Source organism: Bubalus bubalis, chromosome 3, assembly GCF_019923935.1.
Source record: "Bubalus bubalis isolate 160015118507 breed Murrah chromosome 3, NDDB_SH_1, whole genome shotgun sequence".
Lineage (NCBI taxonomy): Eukaryota > Metazoa > Chordata > Mammalia > Artiodactyla > Bovidae > Bubalus > Bubalus bubalis.
Genome location: NC_059159.1, coordinates 91,497,337 through 91,517,623, shown reverse-complemented (window position 1 = coordinate 91,517,623; position 20,287 = coordinate 91,497,337). Strand labels below are relative to the sequence as shown.

At 34.1% G+C, this 20,287-nt stretch overlaps 1 protein-coding gene across 4 annotated transcripts in view; it reads right to left on the bottom strand.

The window, feature by feature from the left end:
* Positions 1–804: 804 nt before the first annotated feature.
* PSIP1 (PC4 and SFRS1 interacting protein 1) overlaps positions 805–20,287 on the bottom strand; it is a 40,116-nt gene continuing 20,633 nt past the window's right edge. Inside the window, exons 6-15 of one of the 4 annotated variants that reach the window (XM_006046690.4) lie at positions 14,815–14,911; positions 13,687–13,762; positions 9,767–9,995; positions 8,727–8,845; positions 5,989–6,044; positions 5,320–5,390; positions 5,007–5,108; positions 4,680–4,893; positions 3,155–3,266; positions 805–2,394 (exon numbers count right to left, since the gene is read on the bottom strand). In XM_006046690.4, the coding sequence (XP_006046752.1) occupies positions 2,334–2,394; positions 3,155–3,266; positions 4,680–4,893; positions 5,007–5,108; positions 5,320–5,390; positions 5,989–6,044; positions 8,727–8,845; positions 9,767–9,995; positions 13,687–13,762; positions 14,815–14,911 (1,137 nt within the window). In that variant the 3' untranslated portion in view covers positions 805–2,333. Of the gene's footprint in view, positions 2,395–3,154; positions 3,267–4,679; positions 4,894–5,006; positions 5,109–5,319; positions 5,391–5,988; positions 7,430–8,726; positions 8,846–9,766; positions 9,996–13,686; positions 13,763–14,814; positions 14,912–20,287 lie in introns of those variants that run through there. The other 3 variants (XM_025281497.3, XM_006046691.4, XM_025281496.3) reach the window with 3 other exon arrangements.

Genomic DNA, 20,287 nt, shown 5'->3' with positions numbered 1-20,287 from the left:
TGCATCAGCCAATTGGGTAAACTCTATCATCCTACTATTTGGAAGTCACAGGATATACTAGCAAATATGAGGCTTAAGGTATTACAGTCAAGCTGTTTACACAAACAGTGTGTTCAGCATCTCCAGCTTGGATACATTTGAAATTTTGCCAAAGCAGTTGAGAAAACATGCAACAATGGATTCTGCTGGGTCACTGCATAACTTACTCTTTGTGAACTTATTTTTAAATGTTACCTGGTGGTTAAAAAAAAAAAAAAAAGGAACACAAAATAGATACTGCTTATACATTTAAAAAAACATGCTTGGTTGGGGGCACTAGCTATCTCATTTAAAATATCTCTTCCAGACTTACTCAGCTGTGGAGTTTTGACCAAATACAAATTTAAATTGAGCCAGTGCTCCTAAAGATTGGTAATTGTTCATACGACTCTTCCTTAAGAGTTTTGAGAATGGTTTATCTGTCAATCAGCCTATGAAAAAATTTTCTTAGAGACTAAAGAGAAGGCAACTGTGTTTTTAACACTACATAAATCAACTGCCCTGAGCAAAGTATCAGACATAAAGTTTCAGAATGACAATGTTACCTCCAGATTTTCAATCCTCTATGGTTTCTTGGTAAAACTGTGTAGATCCCTTGGGTCACTAAAGGGCATTTCCTTAATTTTTGTCATTTTGAGCTTACGTTTTAGTAACCTGTGTCCCCAAATAATACAGTTTCTATGACCACGTTATACTCTCTTAGAAGCAAATCCAGAATTCCATCCCACTTTTTTTATATGGCAAAGAAGTAATTTACTAGTGAAGTTTGATAGAAAAATTCTTTAATCAAAACAAGTTTACATGTTGACACTTATGGCTTAACTAGAATAAATTTGTCCAAGTTTAAATTGTGTAAGGACCAAACAGATATAATAGCCAGAGTTCCCTCAGAACAGTGGGTCCTAGTTCCATTGTAAGGCCTCTCAAAAGCAAGACTCCAATTACTGAAATGATTCCAAGTTTTCATCTAAAGATGAAAAAAATTACCCGAGAGGTCAAAGCATACAATGCATGTCACATGCAAACACTGGTATTTAAGCCTTTTTCCCGTATTCCTAGTTTCCAAACATGAGAAGCATCTTTTAAGCTACTGCAAACCACCAACTGACCTAGTATTCAAAATATCTTAGAAATCCTGTTTGTTAAGGTTGTTCTTAAAATTCTGTGTTAACCTTTGTTCACTCTGATTTAGTCCATATACATGAAAATACAGACAACTCCTTCACTTTTGTCTGCTGCCTCAGAGTAACTTTTTGCAATCCTGTCACATGATGCATTAGAAATAAAAATTCCCTTCTCATAGTCATGTTTTCAAATAGGTTTGTTTCCTTAGATAGTATTTTTTTATTTACTGCAAAAAGCATTATGGATTGCATTTTTTCCAATTAAAAAAATACTTGACTTCTTTAATGAGTGGGACATTTTAAAAAATTCAGAAACTCGAGACATTTCTCAAAAATAAACTTTTATCATTTAGTTTTCAGTTTCAGCTACTACTGCCTATAAAGGATCTTAAATGGTTGAACCCTAAAAGCCAGATTCATTCCTACATATACTCCTGCTTACTGCAGGAAACTCACATGTGACTTTCACTGAATTCTCAGCCACAAAACTAAATTACCTTCAGAAGTTAACATGAGTTTTGCACCTTGTAGAATTGTCAGTTCAATGTCAGTTGGGTATCTAGTTGTCATACAAAAAGGCATACAGACTGCACATTATTACAAAGCAGCAGGATAATGTAGCACAAGGTAGATTGAGATTAAAGTCAATTTTTGATAAGAGAAAGGAAGGAGTGAGTACTTGTATAGAAGTAACATTTTATCAACTATAAAAATGCTTAACTTCTACAAAACCCACAACAGTGAAAAGACAGTCTGGTAAATCCAGTTTTTGTAAAAACTATGCACAAAACCCACAGTATCTGGGAAAAGAGGAAAAGGTTTATACAAGTAGCAGTTTTAAAAATGTAACTTTTTTCTACTATCAATTACACATTAACATACACACACTAACTGAAAATATACTACAACCAATGTCCGGAAAAGCAGTTTAACACTTCCTAAATGAACTTCCCCTCACATTTACTGTATAATGTAGCTGTTAATACTGCACAAGTACAATTAGCAATGTTTAGTCACTTTTAAACAAAGATAAGGAGATTCTCCCTCAAAACAAGTTTTAAACATCAAAACCTATGTTTATAAAAATTTAAAACTTTCAGCAGTCTAAATATTTCAAATGAAAACCATTACAAACTTCTCAAATGTTCTTTATATTCCAGGTATGTCAACCTAGTTATCTAGTGTAGAATCCTTCAGAGATATTTCAGTCTCTCTCTCTTCACTGGATGGCCTAAAGAAAAAGGGGAAAAAAAGGTGTGACAACTGGGATTAGGGGGCTTTTGTTCCTCAGGAGAAAAAAAAGATACTACATCTGTGCATTATGTTTTTTAAAATGTTAATTATTTTCTGTTGTAAATTTTATTTTACTATGTTGTGTTTTCTTCCCAAAGTAATATGCAGATCAAGCAAAATAACTAAAGGGAAGCATCATGGCCCAGGCCCTTTTCAGTCATTTCTAGCTTTAAAATGAGTTCTCTTTAAAGAACATGAAAATGTATCTATGGTACCAGCATTTTTATAAATCTTCAGAAGAGAAACATTTCCCTGATTTCAAAATTAGAAAGGATGCTTCTTGGTTCCAAATCCTTGAAATGTACAGTGGACAGATCAAGATTTAGTAACTATGGTTCCGTATCTAGTTATTTTAGCATGGGTATTATAACATAACCTACGATTCTAGATCTGACTTCTGCATTATTCTGTCAAAAGTCAAGAAAGTGTGGACATGAGTCATTAATACAGGTGTTACCAATGGAATGAGTTCAAGGAATATTTTTTTTTTAAACAGGATTCCTGCTTAGCTCTATTCTCTTGAATACAATGACATATTAGTTTTAAGTAAAGTTTCTTTATAGTTTGGCCATTTTGATGTCTTGAATCCTGAATTCAGGAAGTGAGTCATGAAAATATAACCCCTTACACAAACGATCTTGGATCAGCAAAGTGATTTAAAAATTAAAACATTACAATGCACTAAAATATGTCCTCACTTTTTCTTACTGCTGGCCTCGTGGTTGTCTTTGCTTTCTTCATTGCTGTCTCCATTGTGTTGTGGTTGATTACTGTCTTGAGCATCCGATCCTCCATTTAAAGTCTTTGAACCTTTAGAAAGATACCAGTGGGAAAACTGTTAGAGCTTTGAGGACATCTTAAATACTAGGAAGACCCAAATTCAAGAACTAAACATAGCCCCAAACTTCCTAATAGTGTATTTTACATGATATTGCATTGTAATCCTTTGGGTAGATGAGGCACAGTAAGAAACAGGGTTACTATCTATATCTATCCACAAAACAACAGACTACTAATCTGATTATTCCATTTGTTACTGTTGTCAGGAAGTTACTAAAGGGTGATACAACTCTTTAGAGCATTGTGATTTATTCCAGTTGTTAGAAAAAGCAATGTAAATCACAGTAAAATTTTGTATTTAAGAACAGAAGGTAGCAAAATAGTTAACATGATTTTTTCTTACTAACTTAGAAAATGAGGGCTTCCCTGTAAATATTTCATTATCAAACCTCTGGTTTGTTATCATTATCATTCCCTAGTAAATGAGTTAAGAAAATCCAACTCCTTTTGAACAGTCTTCTATGTTAGGGAGCTGCTGCTAACATCTTTAGTGCCGTGGAGTCGGGGAGGCTCCCAGTGGAGCAGGCACACTTCAGTGCACTGCGCTTCACTTTACGGAGCTGCGTCCATCCTGCATTTACATTTTACAAATTCAGTGTTTATGGCAGGCCTGCATCAGGCATGTTTATCAGCACCGTTTTCCCAACAGCATTCGCTCACTCTGTTTCGGTGTCACATTTTGGTAATTCTCACAGTATTTCGCACTTTAGACATCTATTATACTCTTATAGTGTTATGTCTTTGATGTTACTATAATTCATGAAAGGCTCACAACATTTTTTAAACAACATTCTAAAAATAAGGTATGTCATTTCTATAGACATAACCCTACTGCACACTTAAGACAGACTAACAGACTTTAGTATAGGGTAAACAAATCTGTATGCCATGTGACTCACTTTATTACAGCAGTCTGAAACGAACCCACAGTATTCCTGGAGTACAAGCATACCTGTACTATAGGTTCTGTTTTAAGCTTTGCTCATATATACACCTTAAAATGTTTATGACTGAAATAGCATAGGAATTTGCTTCAAAATAATCTTTAGGAGTGTCACTGAAAAACTTGCAGAGATATAATAAAAGACCAGTGACCATACGTTGATAGCTGCTGACGCTGACTCAGGAAGTTCATTTCTCCTGACTTTTGTGTAGGTTAGAAATTTTCCCTAATTTAAATGAAAACAATAGCAACCACTACTACTAGTAACTACTACTAAGTAACTACTAGTAATTTAAACTTGATAAAAACTTAGCCAAGATTGAGCAGACTCTGCCAAGTTCTTCTGGGACTCCCATCATCTACTATAGGCTAAGGCATTAATAAGTTTAAATATCAAAGCCATTTTTAAAAAGTAATTCCAACAAACTATTACCACATACCTGTTTGCTCCTTTTCTAGCTTTTTGTTTGGCCCTTTCTTCCCTTGATCTTTGGTTTTATTTGCTTCCTCATGCTGTCTTTGTTCGGCAAGAGATTTGTTCAGCACTTGTGTGATCACAGAATCTCCTTCACCAACCAAAAACATGTTCTTAAACTTGTTATACAACATTGTAGACTTTTCCATGATAACCTGACTAACTTTGAATCGCCGTATCTGAGAAAACAAAAGATAAGCTCAGAATTTTCCTAATTGATTTCTGAATGTTATTTAACAAAGTGGTGATAATGAGGAAATTTTAAAAATCTGCATAACTAAAGATCACTTACTTTTTTCAGTGTTGTAATCATCTCTGTGTGTTTTTGAGCTTGTTGCATTGTGACCTGAAGTGAAGCCAGTTCATCCAAGGCCTCAATACATCTGTTGACATCCTTCATGACAAAACAGTAATTTCATAACTGTTAATTACCACAACCCATAGAATCCAGAGATTACTTTCAAAATCTCAAATAACAAGGCATACAAAATAGCCAGTAACATTCTGTTATCTCAAATTTACACGTACTTATCAAACCATGTTAGAAAAAAACATGAAGCTAAAAAAGCAGCACTGTATTTTTAAATGAGGTATTAAACACTTACAAGATTATCAATTTTGAGTGAATTTTTAATTTCAGCATGTATCCTTTGAAGTCGAGAATCCATTGATGTTTCTATAAATTAAAATGTGAAACACAGTAAATAGGTTTTCCAAAACCAGTATTTTTGTATAATCTAAAGCAAAGTATAATGGAAAGAAGTGGTAATTTTTAAAAAATGTTCTTAGTAATCTGCTTACATCATTAAGAAATTATCTGCCATTTTCAGTCTTTAAGTTAAGGAAACCAACATTCATCATACAAGCAAAGAATCACTGACTAGCTGCATGTCTCTAAAATAAGCGGTCTGCATCCACTAACTCCTTCTCAATCCTTTAGCACCTGCCTCTCCCTTACATATTTAACCAGAACTAAAATATCCATCTGAAACCAGATTTGTCAGAAATGGGGAAACATCTTGCTTTAGGCAGTGTTACAATAAAATAAATCTGACTTCATAATATAAGGAGCAGTAAAATAATAAGCATGACCACCTTTGCAAATTCACCTTATAATACTTAAAAACAGTGCAAAACACAATCCATTAGGGATTTAAAATGCGTACTTGTACAATAAGAATATCAAATGACAGATTTCAAAATGTATACAATAAAGTGTCTGTATAACTGCCTTTCTGTGTGTAACATACATCTTAGAAAGTGAAATAACTAACCTCGCTTCTTCTCCACTTTCTTAACTTCTGGCTTCTTTCCTTCATCTTTATTCTGCCTATCAAATGTTAACACAAATATTTCAAAAACATTGGAACTCTGTGACTGATTACCAAATGCCCACAATCCCTTTTGTAAAAGTTTTTTTTTTTTTTTTTCTTTAAAATAGTTAAGTGACCTAGATCACAAGGAACTGACTGTAATTTTTAGACCTTTGCAATGCCACATTAGTATTAACAAAACAACATAAAAATTAACATGCTAAAATAATCTAACAATCTAATTTTTCAGTGGCATTACAGATTTTAACAGCTGCTTTTGTGCAGTTTTATTCCAACAATAGTGTGTTAAAAGACCAACTGCAGGGTCAATGGATAAATAGGCCATAGTGGGAAGAGAATGCCTATGTTTCATGAATTCTAAAATAGCATGTCAAATTAGACTGATTTAATTGTTCCCACATCTCCAAAAGGTAGGTAATTTGAGGGGTTCAAAGTTAGTTACAAGATTAAATAGACTATAATGCTACTATATTACAATAAAGTGGGATTTATTTTTACCACTGTATCAAACTTAAATGACATTCACTAGTGTTTACATACCATTTCACAAATGAAAAGGTACCATTTTACTGTAAATCACAAAAATAACCATTTAAAAATGAATTCTTAATAATTTCTAGTACCTTGACTTAGAGTTCGGGCCCTACTATAATAAACCAATTGAAATAGACAAGAACAAAAAATATCTAAAAATCAGGTTTTTTTTAAAAAAAACTTTATTTTAAAATTTTGGTTACAGTTTCATTTTTGTTTTCTTAACAAGTCTACTGTTTAATCTCTCAGGATTAAAAAAACAATTATTAATATTCTAAAGAATTAAACAACAAAGGAATGTCAAGGGAAGGGCACAACTGCCCCATTCTCTAGGGGTATAATATAGCTACTCCAGTTTAACACCTAGCTTCAAAACAAAATGTATTTTTATATTTTCTAAATGAAGTAATAATGTACAACCACCATCTTCATCTGCGCTTGTAACTTTCAAACACAAAGCTTCATTTTAAGCTTGGTAAGAAACTTAACAGGAATGATGGCCGACCTTAGTATGTAGTGTGTACCTTACAGGAAATGTTTTTTAACAATCATAACACAGTAATAATGCCATTAATGAAGTCCTCAATTTAGAATCTGGAACATTCTTCCATCAAAGGGGGGGAGGGGGAAATTCAGTCCAATGAGTCTGTCTCAAGATCTTCATCTCTTGTTTGCTCCACTTGTATTCTCTTTTCAGTAACTGGATTAATGCTTTGAGCCCAAAATGAGATATATTTTTTATTACTGTAGATTACATGTTGTTTGGCTGGGAATACAATACAATAAACTTTATTTTTGCATAATGCATTTCATACAAGCTGCATCTGAAATGCTTTACAGAGCAAAACTGTCCAAGTACAAAGTTTTGTAATAACAGAAGAAGGAAAGAAAACACAAATATTAGAATTTGAGAAAGTTACATTCGGAGGACATTCAAAAAGAAATTGAAACACATAAAGATTAACTTTGAGATACTAAAGGATTGGGCTAGATTTACTAAGCAACAACTAATTTTATATCTTAATCTGGGGAGCACAATAAAGTTAAAAGCAACAAACAGTCCAACAACTTTTCAGTGAAAGGATAGGAAAGGATAGGTAACAAAAAAATAACTCTAATATTTACATAAATGGTTCAAGTCTAACAGATTAAAGGGAGTAACATTTCTGAGCTTTAAATCAATTTTTAAATTACTCCCTCTTATAGCTAAAACTGCTTATATATCCTCCAAAAAACTAAGAAAGGAGATGGTCAAATGCTATACTTAACAAGACTTTCAGCTTACAGATTTATTATATAAAGAAAAGGTACAAAATTATTTAAGAATAGTTTTTTTAAGAATTTCACTGCTTAAGTTTGTCTTAGTGACCTACAGCATATTTTTAAAATCACCTCCTCACTAAAACAACAAAAAAACAGTTTAGTCAGAATAATGCAAGACGTTTCACAAAGAAAGAAACGTTTTTCAGAGAAAGACCTCAGAAGAGACAGTCTAAAGATAACTAAGAAAACAAATGTAATAAACACATGAAGCCTAATCATCGTCATTGCTATTTTCCTTATAAAATTATTTTATAGAATAAACTTAAAGGGGGAAGAAATTCCCCATGGTAAGTATATATTATCTGCAAGTATCAAAACTTATTATCTTGATTTATATTGCACACATCTAATGCAAACCCTGTCAGCCTTTTAGATTTACTTGTACTGGCTTCATGGGTTTCCAACTGTGCTTTTGTTATTTTTGCTGGTCTTCTGGGGGAGGCCTGCTGGTGGTATGACAAAGATAGATATTTCATTCTTTGTCCACTCATTTATCATCTTTCTGTATTTAATATTATATGAGAAAACAGTAGAGGATGAGGACATTTTCTACAAAGCCTTGAAGCAGTTAAATCCTATCTGCACTTTCCGTTTAAATTAAAAATAATTCATAGGGTGATTATCTCAGTGAATTTCATCCTCTTTACTCAGAAAAGAATGAAGCCTGAAATATAATTATCATATACTGAAGACATTTTTCTAACACATGGGCAAAGTCACTTCTTTAGAAGGCTTCACAGAGTCTGGAAAATGAGATTCTACTGTTTAAAATTTTCATGCTGGCTTAAAGAAATTGAAATTTAGAATAAGAAAATACTTACTGCTCAGTTTCCATTTGTTCTTCTTGCTTGCGTTTTCTATCTGCAGCTTCTTTCTCATGTTGTCCTTTGAGCATATTCCTTCTATGAGCAGTTTGAAAGTTCCTTCCACCTTTTCTCTTCTGTTTTATTTGAGAATTAGGATGGTTTTAGTTAACTATCAAGTCAGTGACTAATGCTTCTATGATTACAGTTGTGGGAGAAAAGCAGCAACTAGTTTTCTTAAGGGACAAATACTTAAATTACTAATTTAAAAAAATCTTAGAATTACACATGCTGTTGCTATCTAAATTTAACTTTCACCTTGATGAATTTGGTATGCATAATCTATTTACTGCATTGCTATAGGAATGACATGCTTTGGTTAATATGGATTAAAATGAAGTACATTAGGCTGTTTGCCTCTACACTGTGACTTCAATACCTGTTTACTGACAAGTGCCTGCTCAGCCTATGGAATTTTAGGTCTGGGGCTTCTGAGGGTATTAATAAGTTAGATAAACATAAATGAAAGACCTACACAACCTGGGTCTGTAGATTTCCAAGGCTATACACAAAACTTTTGTTTTTATACAGAAAAGAATGCATAACTTTAATGAAATTCCTAAATTGTTGCATCCAAATAAAGTACCACTAATAAACTGTACACTAAATAGGTCTGAAGTGCTCGTTGAGGTCAATAATATAAATCTATGTATCAATTTACCTTTTTACATCTGTTGTCACTGGTCACAACTTACTTGGCTTAATTCTTTACTTTCCTACCTTTTCTAGGTAGATGGGGTTATTGGAAGTTTATCATGCAATATTTAACTCCCATTTAATTGTGAAAAGGTAAGGTAAACTTATGATGTACAATAAAGCTTCAAATTTGCTTTTTAACACTGCTAACTGAAGTTTATTCAGAAAGGTAAAGAAATTCATTTTAACTTTTAATCATATTTATAGACTTTCTTAAAGATACTGAAATCTTGATCTAAAGATTAAGAACTACACAAGAAACTAAAAATAAAACGGTTTTATTTGATATGCAAACATTCTACCTTTTCACCTTCTTGATCATCTCCTTCTTCTTCAGAATCAGAGGTTGATGTAACCCCTGTTTTGGCTAAATTTTTCCTTTTTGATTCAACTTCCTTTTTCCCCTCTTTTTTATCTGGCTCTTTTCTTGGCTTTTCTTCTTCCTTCTGGCCCTCTTCATCCTTTTTAAGCTGTTTTTTAGGTTGTTTTTCCTCTTGCCCCTTTTTCTTGCTTTTGTCTTCTTCAGTTATCCTATTTCACAGGTAAAACAATGCAAAGTAAACTTTTATGTATCTTGTCATTCAACCACAATCTCTGAGTTAATAACTATTTTGTATAACAATAAGCTATACATAGTTTTTTATTTAAAAACAAATTTTAATTATCTTCAAGTAAAATGTAAGGAAGGGTCATTTCATTATCAGCCTATCACACACAAAAAAGAACATCCTTTTAATATGTTAGAAAAATTACAGTGGCATTAGGGTAGTAGAAGAGTGATTCCACCCCCCCTCCTCCATTTTCTAAGTTCTTTGTAACTCATTAACTCATTCACTTAAAAATACCACTGGGTATCATCTCAGATGCCATGGTATTCTTGACTCTGGGGAACAGCAGTGTATAAGGTGTGTGAGATCCCTAGATTTCAGCCACATTGGCAAAAATACAATTGCAGAATCAAACTAGTATGGTGAAATACAGTCATTTTAAACTTTGAAGAAATAATCCTTACAATTTAAAAGGCTCAATTCATGCATATAATGGTTATATATATGGCCAATTAATATTATGCAGGGTTCAAGGAATTTTTTTGAGAATTTCACGTTATTTAAAAGCTGCAAGGAACCCCAGATCATTTAGTCCAACCCATTCCATTTAACAGGTGATTAAATGATGGTGCAAAAAGGTCAGTTAGCCCAGTATCTCAATTCCAAATCAACTGACTTTCCAGACAACTGCTTCCTTGAACCCTTAAGAGATTATTAACTTGCGAAAGAAAAAAAAAAAAAAAAAAATCGCATTTCTTTAGAAATTTTTTGTCACATAACTGTCATTGGCTATGTTTATTTTCAAATGTTACATATATTTCACCCTTTACTTTTAATCAATGGAAGATAAAGCAAGCAAGTAAAATCACTTTAGTATTTCCACAAATTAAATATTTTGATAATGATCCTTTTGTGGAGATGCAGAAGAGAGGATCAAATATAAAAGGCATCTCCATGGCTCTTAAAAGTTACTGACCAGTTGCCTCCCCCAAAATGTTACCCCCTGTGCAAAGAGGCAGGTATTAAAAATAAAAATATCCTTTTAACCCCACAGATCTGCTTCTAGCAACATATTCTAAATAAGAAAAATGTATACATACAAGGAATAAACATTTTAAGAACTACTGGAGAAACATGTGACTACTTTTCTTTTTTAAAGGTATACTTATTAAAACGTGTATTATATGCTCTTAAGAAATGGATAATTTCTAAGTTTTAAGAACAGTATCAAAGCAGAGAATTCCCATAAATATAACTACAATTAAGTCTTTAGTTAATTCCCTCCTTACCATCTTCCGTGAAAAATAGACCTCTTGGGGATAAGTTCTCTATTAATAGCTCAAGGTATGGTAGGAAAATTATACTAAAGGAAATTATAAATACAGTTTATTAAAAAAAAAAGCCCCAAATATCTCAATGACTTCTAACAGATTTTTACATGAGGATTAGGAGATGGTTTCAGCTTTTCTGGACTCGATTCCACTGTCTTATCATTTCAGGACCCGCTGCAAAGAAGCTGTCACTACCAGAGATACCCACTTACATTTTAAAAGGGTTTACATAGTTTTGCTCTGCACTCCACTAAGTTTCTGTCCAGATACAGAGCTAAGAGTAGCTGTAACAGCCAATGCCTAGCCTACATACAGCACAAATGAGAAATAAACATTGTAAGCTACTGGAGTTGTCCATCATGGAAACCTAGAACGTGTGACACTTGCTTTGCATTTGAAACCCTACTATACACAACACAAAACTATCATCTGTGATAACTGGAAAGAAATTTTATTCAGTGAATTTGTGGCTTTGGGTGAAGAGGTTTCAAGACAAAATATTGGCATCTTCAGTTGATTGTTATCAACATAAATTTGATCAGGTACTTCAAGAAAAAGGAAGTTCAAAAAATAATAGGACAGCAAACGAAGGAGAAAAAAATTCCGTGCATCTCAGTGTTGAAAGTTGTTTCCAGCCTATAAAAGATTTTTAAATTCAGACAAAGACAGGAGTCAAAGATCCAGTCAAGGTAATGTATTAAGTTGCCAGCCTTTCCTTAAGAATTCAAACTGAGATACCTTGATCCTTCTGATAAGCAAATGACTTGTAGGCAAATGAAACCAGAAGTGGGTTTTCAAGAAAACATATAAACTCAAAGTACTTTTACTTAAGTGTAAAAAAAAGATAAGCATATCTGGACAAGTCTTATGAGTTAGACCACTGCACATGAAGCTAACTAGAATGAAATGGACACACACACTAACAGTAAAGTATTGCTGCACTACCAAAAGTGATGCCAGTCTACACGAAGGGAAAGTAATGGAGATTTAAAAAGGAATCTTGGGTCAAACTTCCTAAAGTATGAAAGGAGACTAAGAAAGCTGCTCAGCTAATAAGGAGGGTAGTACTTTCCAGTGCAACTATTGATACTGAAAAAGATCAACTAAAGATGATACTGAAAAAGTAGAGAACTCTCCAAAGAATGGGCCAAAAGTCAAGGAGAGAAATGGACTAGGAACAAATCTAATCAAGGAAATATCCTATATATAAAATGGAGATCTCACAATATTTCCCCAACAGAATTTCTTATTTCTTAGGGAGCAATGACTGCTATATGCCTCATAATCTTCTCCTTGGTAGTATTTATGGTTCCCTATCCCAGATCAATGTGCACATATAAAGGGGAGAGGGGAGCAGATGACCTATGTTTTAGTTCCTACGTCTCTATATCAAGGCCTTAAGTTGATCATGAAATCCTAGACTTGATGCCTTGATCAGAGAAGACATCTTACAGGGGAATGAGAGAGATTCATTTGAAATGTATACAACAAACTCACCTGCATGTACTTAATATTTTAATTTCACTATAGTAATTAAAACCATGTTGTAGTTTTTTGCCACTAGTTTTGAGAATATTTAAACAGCTGGCTTGGCAATAAAATAAAACTCTTTCAACATATATTGGTTAAAAAGTACCAACACTCTTAAGCTGTTCTATAACTGAAATTTCCAATAAATTGTTTTCATTCAAAACACTAAATCCATTCTTAAATGACATACTTGAGCCTTTTCCTATAAAATCCTCAAACACAATAGCTACAAAGTTTCTCCCTTGTTTTTCTAGACGTACATTCCTACTGGTGAAGTTTCTACCCAGAAAGCTGACACAAACAAGATCCACATAAAAAAGAAAGGTGGCAAGGAAGAAAAACGGAAAATACTGATTGTTTTGTTGCTAACTAAAAGCAGTCAACATTCCAAAAGACTTTAAAATTTTACATTTACAAAAATAATTTTAAGTGTTATTTTGAAATAAAGGCTATTCTGGAATAGCAAGATTTGTGGAAACTGCTTCAAAAATACTTTGGGGGTGGGGTAAAAAACACTTTGTCTAAAAATTTCTTTAAACAAAGAGATTATAAATTTTACCCTGCATTATCTGAGTATCTTACATCCTGATATATAAGAAAATGTCTTAATGAAATCATATCAGATTTTTCTTGATTCCCTATCAACTTTATTTTTATATAATAAAACTATGTTTTAAAGAATTTCTCTCATAGTTCTAAGAAATACAAAATAGCGATAATAATCATCTGTAAATAAAAACTTGTAGAAACTCAAATAAGTTTATAAATATTTAAAGTGAAATGTCTCATTTATTGCATAATTATAATACTCACATGTCACTCTCTGAAGGACAAGGTTGTTTTACCATTTTGGGTCTGCCTCTTGGTTTTGGAATCTTGACCTCTGTGGCTAACATTCACAGGAAAAAAATTTTTGTAACTACCAGTTTTCCCACCAAGATGTAGACATCAAAGTTATAAATATACAAACTAAGAATATTAATTAGTAGTTATTACAGATATAATTACTTTAGTTTTTTTTTTTTACTTTAGGTTTTATAAATCATATCCTTGTTCAAATGAGTAACAAGTAAATCAAGGTTATTTTCAATTTACCCTTAGTATGGCTGAGGACTTAAAAGAACATCCTTCACTGTTGTTTTAACAGGAATGTCACAAAATTCAACTTTATAGTAGATAATAGCCCTTATAGTCAACATTCATATACATACTACAATATCATTTGTAAATCTGTGTTCACGACTTTGAAAATTCTTTATTAGAATTCACTAAATTTTCTAACAATACCATTAATTTGATCCATTACAATATTAAAATCCAAAGAAAAAGGTAAACAAATTTGGGGGGGAGGTATTACTCAGTTTAAATCTGTTTCATTAAGAATCCTATATAATGAAGTAGGAAAAAAAAATTGTCTCTATCCTGGCTTTCTTTGTTTTACTTTGTATTAGAGATAGATCCTTCCAAACTATTTCCTATTTGCCAAATTAGGAAAATATTGTAAATAGGCTGAAGACATCTGCATATTGTATAGGTCCTAATAAAGAAAGAATACAAAAATTTAAAAATTAATAACCTTGATAACTCAAATGTTGTTTTCTCTTGCTTTCATTACGATTCCATTTGGAAAGCTTAAGTTTTCTAAAGTTAAGAGGTAAAGTAAACCATTAGTCATCGAATTTATATCTCGCCACAGCCTCATGTGCTGCTATTAACAGAAAATGTAATGGGGATAAACAGAAAATGAAAAAGTCTCAAACAATTATTTCAAATTTAAATACCTTATCAGAGAGCAGAAATCTTAATGTTTATCTTCTTTAAAATGTGTATGTTATACATAACCAAGTGTCTATTCACCTATTCCAAAGTAGCTGAGGTACAGCACTTAAATGGATTAGAATACTGATCACAAGCCAGATATTTAAACATTAACAATCCTACCTGCAGGTCGTCCTCTTTTAGGACTCACTTTTAGATTAGCAGATGCTGTTGCTGTAGTCACTACTCCAGCCTCCTCAGTTTCTACTTGTTTTTCTGCCTGAATAACAAAGATTTAAATTATTTAGCATGGCAGGCATTCCAAGTTTATTAGTTGAATGGCAAAAACATGCCACTGTAAGATAAGTTCAAATATAAGCATAACTTTAAAAATATATATATTCATTTATTTGGCTGTGCTAGGTCTTAGTTTTGGCATGTGGAATCTAGTTCCCTGGCCAGGGGTTGAACCTGGGCCCCCTGCACTGTAGCACAGTCTTAGCCACTGGACCACCACTAAGCATTACTTCTATATGATTTTCACTTTTCAACAGCTGACTCAGTGATATCCTCAAACTTAGCTTATAATTCTAGGAAATAATAAAACTTCACTTTTTAGATTTTCTCAACCTAAAGAGAGTCATTTGTAAAAATAAACTGAATATTCTTGATGCAAAGTGTTGAATAAAGTATAATTACACTGAATAGCCCACATATTGCTTATAAATGTACTTTCATTGAAAGTGAAGTCGCTCAGTCGTGTCCGACTCTTAGTGACCCCACGGATTGCAACCCACCAGGCTCCTCCATCCTTGGGACTTTCCAGGCAAGAGTACTGGAGTGGGTTGCCATTTCCTTTTCCAGGGGATATTCCCAACCCAGAGATCGAACCCGGGTCTCCCGCACTGCAGGTAGACGCTTTATGGTCTGAGCAACCAGGGGAACCATTAAGTATCTCAAAATGCTAACACTTTACACTGTGTACTTATGATATACAACCTAAATTAATGTTAGAAAAGGCACTAAATTTGCTGATATTTCCATCCTTTGTTAATATACACATTTTATTTTTGAAATGAGACAGATCTGCTGTTCTTCCCTAGGAATTATTCTTATTTTCCATAAAGAAGGACTTACTATAAAGAAATCCCAACAAACCTTTGCAAACTATAATGCCCTAAAGGTAATGAGACAACAGCCTCAAATGAGAATCCATTTAATCAATTCAAGCATTAGAGTAGAACCAAGGTTAATAACCACCAATTAGAAAGGAAATCCAAGCATAGCATCATAATGGAAGAGAGAAAAGAAATAGTGAAGAGATCAAAAAGAGCAATGAGGATTACTATGAGCTGCTTCCTCAGCCTCAACTACTTAGAATTCAGCCTGAACTATCTAACAAAATAAAGGCAATAAAGCATCACGAAAACTTGCATAATCCAATCTTACTGATAAAAAGTCTTAATCTTTTAATCAACAATCTGATTTGCAAACACTTGAGATAATGACAAATACTGGTAAGGATAAGGAGAATTATTCATATGTTGATTAAGTGATCAAATCAATAAACTGGCAAAACATTACTGATCATTATGAATATCAACAATACAGAACATGCAAATCTGACTCAGGAATCCCAATGAAGAATTTATCCAGCTTTTCATTATAAATAGTTTAATTTTAAAAACTCACAGACCATCCCTGCCCCACTCCTAATTTGATAGCTCTGGAGTAAGAAGCTGGGCATCTGTTTTTATAACAAAGGTTGAGAACCCAAGACTGTATGAAAGCTCCTATTAAGGAGTTAGGAGGGTGAGGAGTTAGGAGGGCCAAAGTTCTGTGAAATTCAGTTCAAACTGATAAGCTCTTTCAGTGCCAAAAGAAAAACCTCTCTTCAATTACACATAAATCATGACACTGCATTAAGAATTAGAGGTATGAATCTTTTTGAGGAGATACCAATTAGAGATAGCAAGTTCATCTTTAACTAATATCATAAACAAACACTTAAATAAGCAAAAGTACAGCCCTTCCATAGACATGTATTTTTGACTATTACAGCAAAATCATGCAAATCAAAACCATTCCTCATGAAAATATTAACTTAAGAAATATTTTATCTAGAGAAAGGACTATTATTTCAAATATATATCTAAGTATCTTAAATGCAAATATTCTGACTAGATTAATTTTTTCCACGTTTTATCTCACTGGAACCTCTACTGTTCAGTTGCTAAGTGGAGTCTGACTCTTTGCGACCCCATGGACTGCAGCACACCAGGCTCCTCTGTCCTCCCCTATCTCCTGTAGTTTACTCAAATTCATGGCCATTGATTTGGTGATGCTATCTAACTATCCCATTCTCTGCTGCCCCCTTCTCCTTTTTGTCTTCCATCTTTCCCGGCATCCGGGTTTTTTTCTAATGAGATCTCATGAAATTAAAAGACGCTTACTCCTTGGAAGGAAAGTTATGACCAACCTAGATAGCATATTCAAAAGCAGAGACATTACTTTGTCAACAAAGGTCCGTCTAGTCAAGGCTATGGTTTTTCCAGTGGTCATGTATGGATGTGAGAGTTGGACTATGAAGAAAGCTGAGAGCTGAAGAATTGATGCTTTTGAACTGTCGTGTTGGAGAAGACTTTTGAGGGTCCCTTGGACTGCAGGGAGATCCAACCAGTCTGATCCAAACAGACTGATCACCTAAAGGAGATCAGTCCTGGGTGTTCACTGGAAGGACTGATGTTCAAGCTGAAACTCCAATCCTTTGGCCACTTGATGTGAAGAGCTGACTCATTTGAAAAGACCCTGATGGGAAAGACTGAAGGCAGTAGGAGAAGGGGACGACAGAGAATGAGATGATTGGATGGCATCACCGACTCAATGAACATGGGTTTGGGTGGACTCTGGGAGTTGGTGATGGACAGGGAGGCCTGGCGTGCTGTGGTTCATGGGGTCACAAAGAGTCGGACACAAATGAGCGACTGAACTGAATCCTTTGACAGATTTTGTCCCCATTTATTACCCCATTTGCTAGCTCTACTCCCTTCATGACTTTACATAAAGGCCTCCCAACCCTACAAAAACCTCATGGGACTGTTATTTATCTGCAATCTTGTTTTGCTGCACCTGTCCCACAAATCTCCAACAGAGGATTACCATAAAGCTCTACTTTCCTTGCTTTATTACTGGCTACTGATCTGAGCCCTGCTGGGGGTGGGGGGGGGGGGAATCTACAAACATGCATTCTATTTTATGCAGCTTCATTTGTAGTCAAAGTTATCCATTAATCCTTTACCCTGTCTTTTATCATTGCCTTTCCTTCTCCTCCCTCTAGCATAAACTTTCAATCCTTTCTTCTTGCCTTATACCATATATGCAGTCTTGCTTTGAATTCAGTGAGGGAGAAGGGAGAGACTGAGGCCAGAAGGAAGGGAGTCCCTTAATTTCCAAGTCTCCCTAGAAATTTTTAGTAGTCTATTCCCTTCAATATTATAAAAGATGAACAATGTCTCTTTCCCATTAAGTCAGTTTCTTTAAATGTGTTCTCCCTTTTCTCTCACTCAGCATTATTCTTAACTTTCAATAATTTAAACTCAATATCTTTGCTATTTCCTGGTTTCACAAAGAAAAGGTGTTAAAGCCTCTCTTTTTTTTTTTACTTTAACACCCTCCCTTAACCATGGCAAATCCTTGTTGCATTCTCTCTCCTCACTTCAAAGATTTCAAAACCACAGTGTAATTTTAACATTAAACATTTTATTCTTTAGTCTAATTCACCTATTCTTACCATTTGATCTTAAAGTATCCTGGCAGACCCTAACTGTCAAACCTTACTGGGCCCCCTCTGCATCAGGACACTACTAACCACTCCCTCATTCTTAAAATTCTTTCCTTCCTTGTTTATCTTGATAGCTTCTCTTAGATTTTCTCCTGACAGTTCATTCTCCACCACAGTTTTACAAGGCAACCTTTCATGGCCACTATATTACCTCAGGATTCTGGTTTCTGTGTGGTTCTTGGTAAACTTTCCCCCTTGACTAACCATCTAATATCCTGTATTTATGAGACCACATCTGTAACTTCTACCTTTACCCCTTTTGGTGTCAGAGAAATATATATTTTCAGTCTAATTCTCAAAGGTGTTTCACATTCCCCTCAACCTCTACTCCCAAAACATCTCCTGCATCTCAGTATATAATCCAGTCATCCAAGCCAACACCCTGAGTCATCCTGGCTTCTCCTCCTCCTTTCACACCCACTTTCAATCAACTATTAACCCCCTAAGAGGCTCTCAGCATCCCATCTTTCACCTACACCACTAAAAATGTGAGGCTAACTCTTTAGAAAGGTTTTTGTAATTTAGTTACCAAGTCACAATCATAACTCTCCATTTTAACTGTCTTATGTATTTACTGTCTGTCTCAACAAAACTGTAATTCAGTGAGAACAAAGACATTATCTTCCTATTCACTGATGATTTTCTGCCTGGGCCAGTCAAGTGAGTACCACAATTCTGAATCAATTTATCAGGAAACTAGTCTCACTCTGCTTCAATTCAATTCCCATCATTTACACTGCTTTAAAAGGAGAAGTATCTGAAATTTAAAATGATTCAATGGCTATTCACCAGTTCTCTAAGTTGAAGTTAACACATTGGTGTTTTCATACTTGTTTCCCTCATATGTTATGGTCTGATAATACTGAAATGCAACACTAGAAATGTTTGAAGCGAAGTTTTCTCTTATGCGTCTGTCCTCCCCTACTCCTCCATCTGCCTGTCAAAATTCTGCCTATCTTTTAAAATCTTGTTCAAGTTATCATAGCCCCTTCACACACACACCCCCCACAGGGGATTAAAAAGCCACTGGAAGTAAAATATGAAAACAAATAATTACAGTGGTTTTAATTAAAGATGCTGAACTCACACTACAGTACTACGAGAGAAAAAAGAACAAACAACCCTTTTTAAAAGACTGAACCCTTGGAGTTCCCTGGTGGTGAAGCAGTTGAGAATTGTGAGAATCTGTGCTTCCACTGCAGGGGGCACGAGTTCAATCCCAGGTGAGGGGACTAAAATCCCACGTGCTGCGTAACAAGATCCCATGTGCTGTGTGGCTTGGCCAAAACAATAAACTAATAGCATAATTTGCCATTAAAAAAAACAAACTGAACACAAGTTTTCTTTGTAGCTTTGTCATATAATAATAGTTTTTCTGACCTAGTTATGTCTGAGACATAACTAGGTCAGAAAAAGGTGTGAACAAAACTTCACATAGGAAAGAAGAAAACATTAATTAAAATCCTAAGATGTACTTCATCCCAAACTGTCGCATCCTCTCATTTCATGCAACAATGTTGTAAAGTAGTAACAACAGCATAATAGTGGACATTTATAAAGCACTTACCATATATAAGGATTTATTACAAATATTTTATATGTCTTAACTGATTTAATCCTCTCAATAATCTTATATATATTATCCATTTTATAGAGAAAACTTAAGGCAGCAACATAAAAAGCAATGAAAATTGGTGCATTTTATTTTGTTTATCATTCAACTTAAAGAGGGAGAAGGAAATGGCAACCCACTCCAGTATTCTTACTTGGAGAATCCTATGGACAGAGGAGCCTGCAGGGCTGCTGTCCATAGGG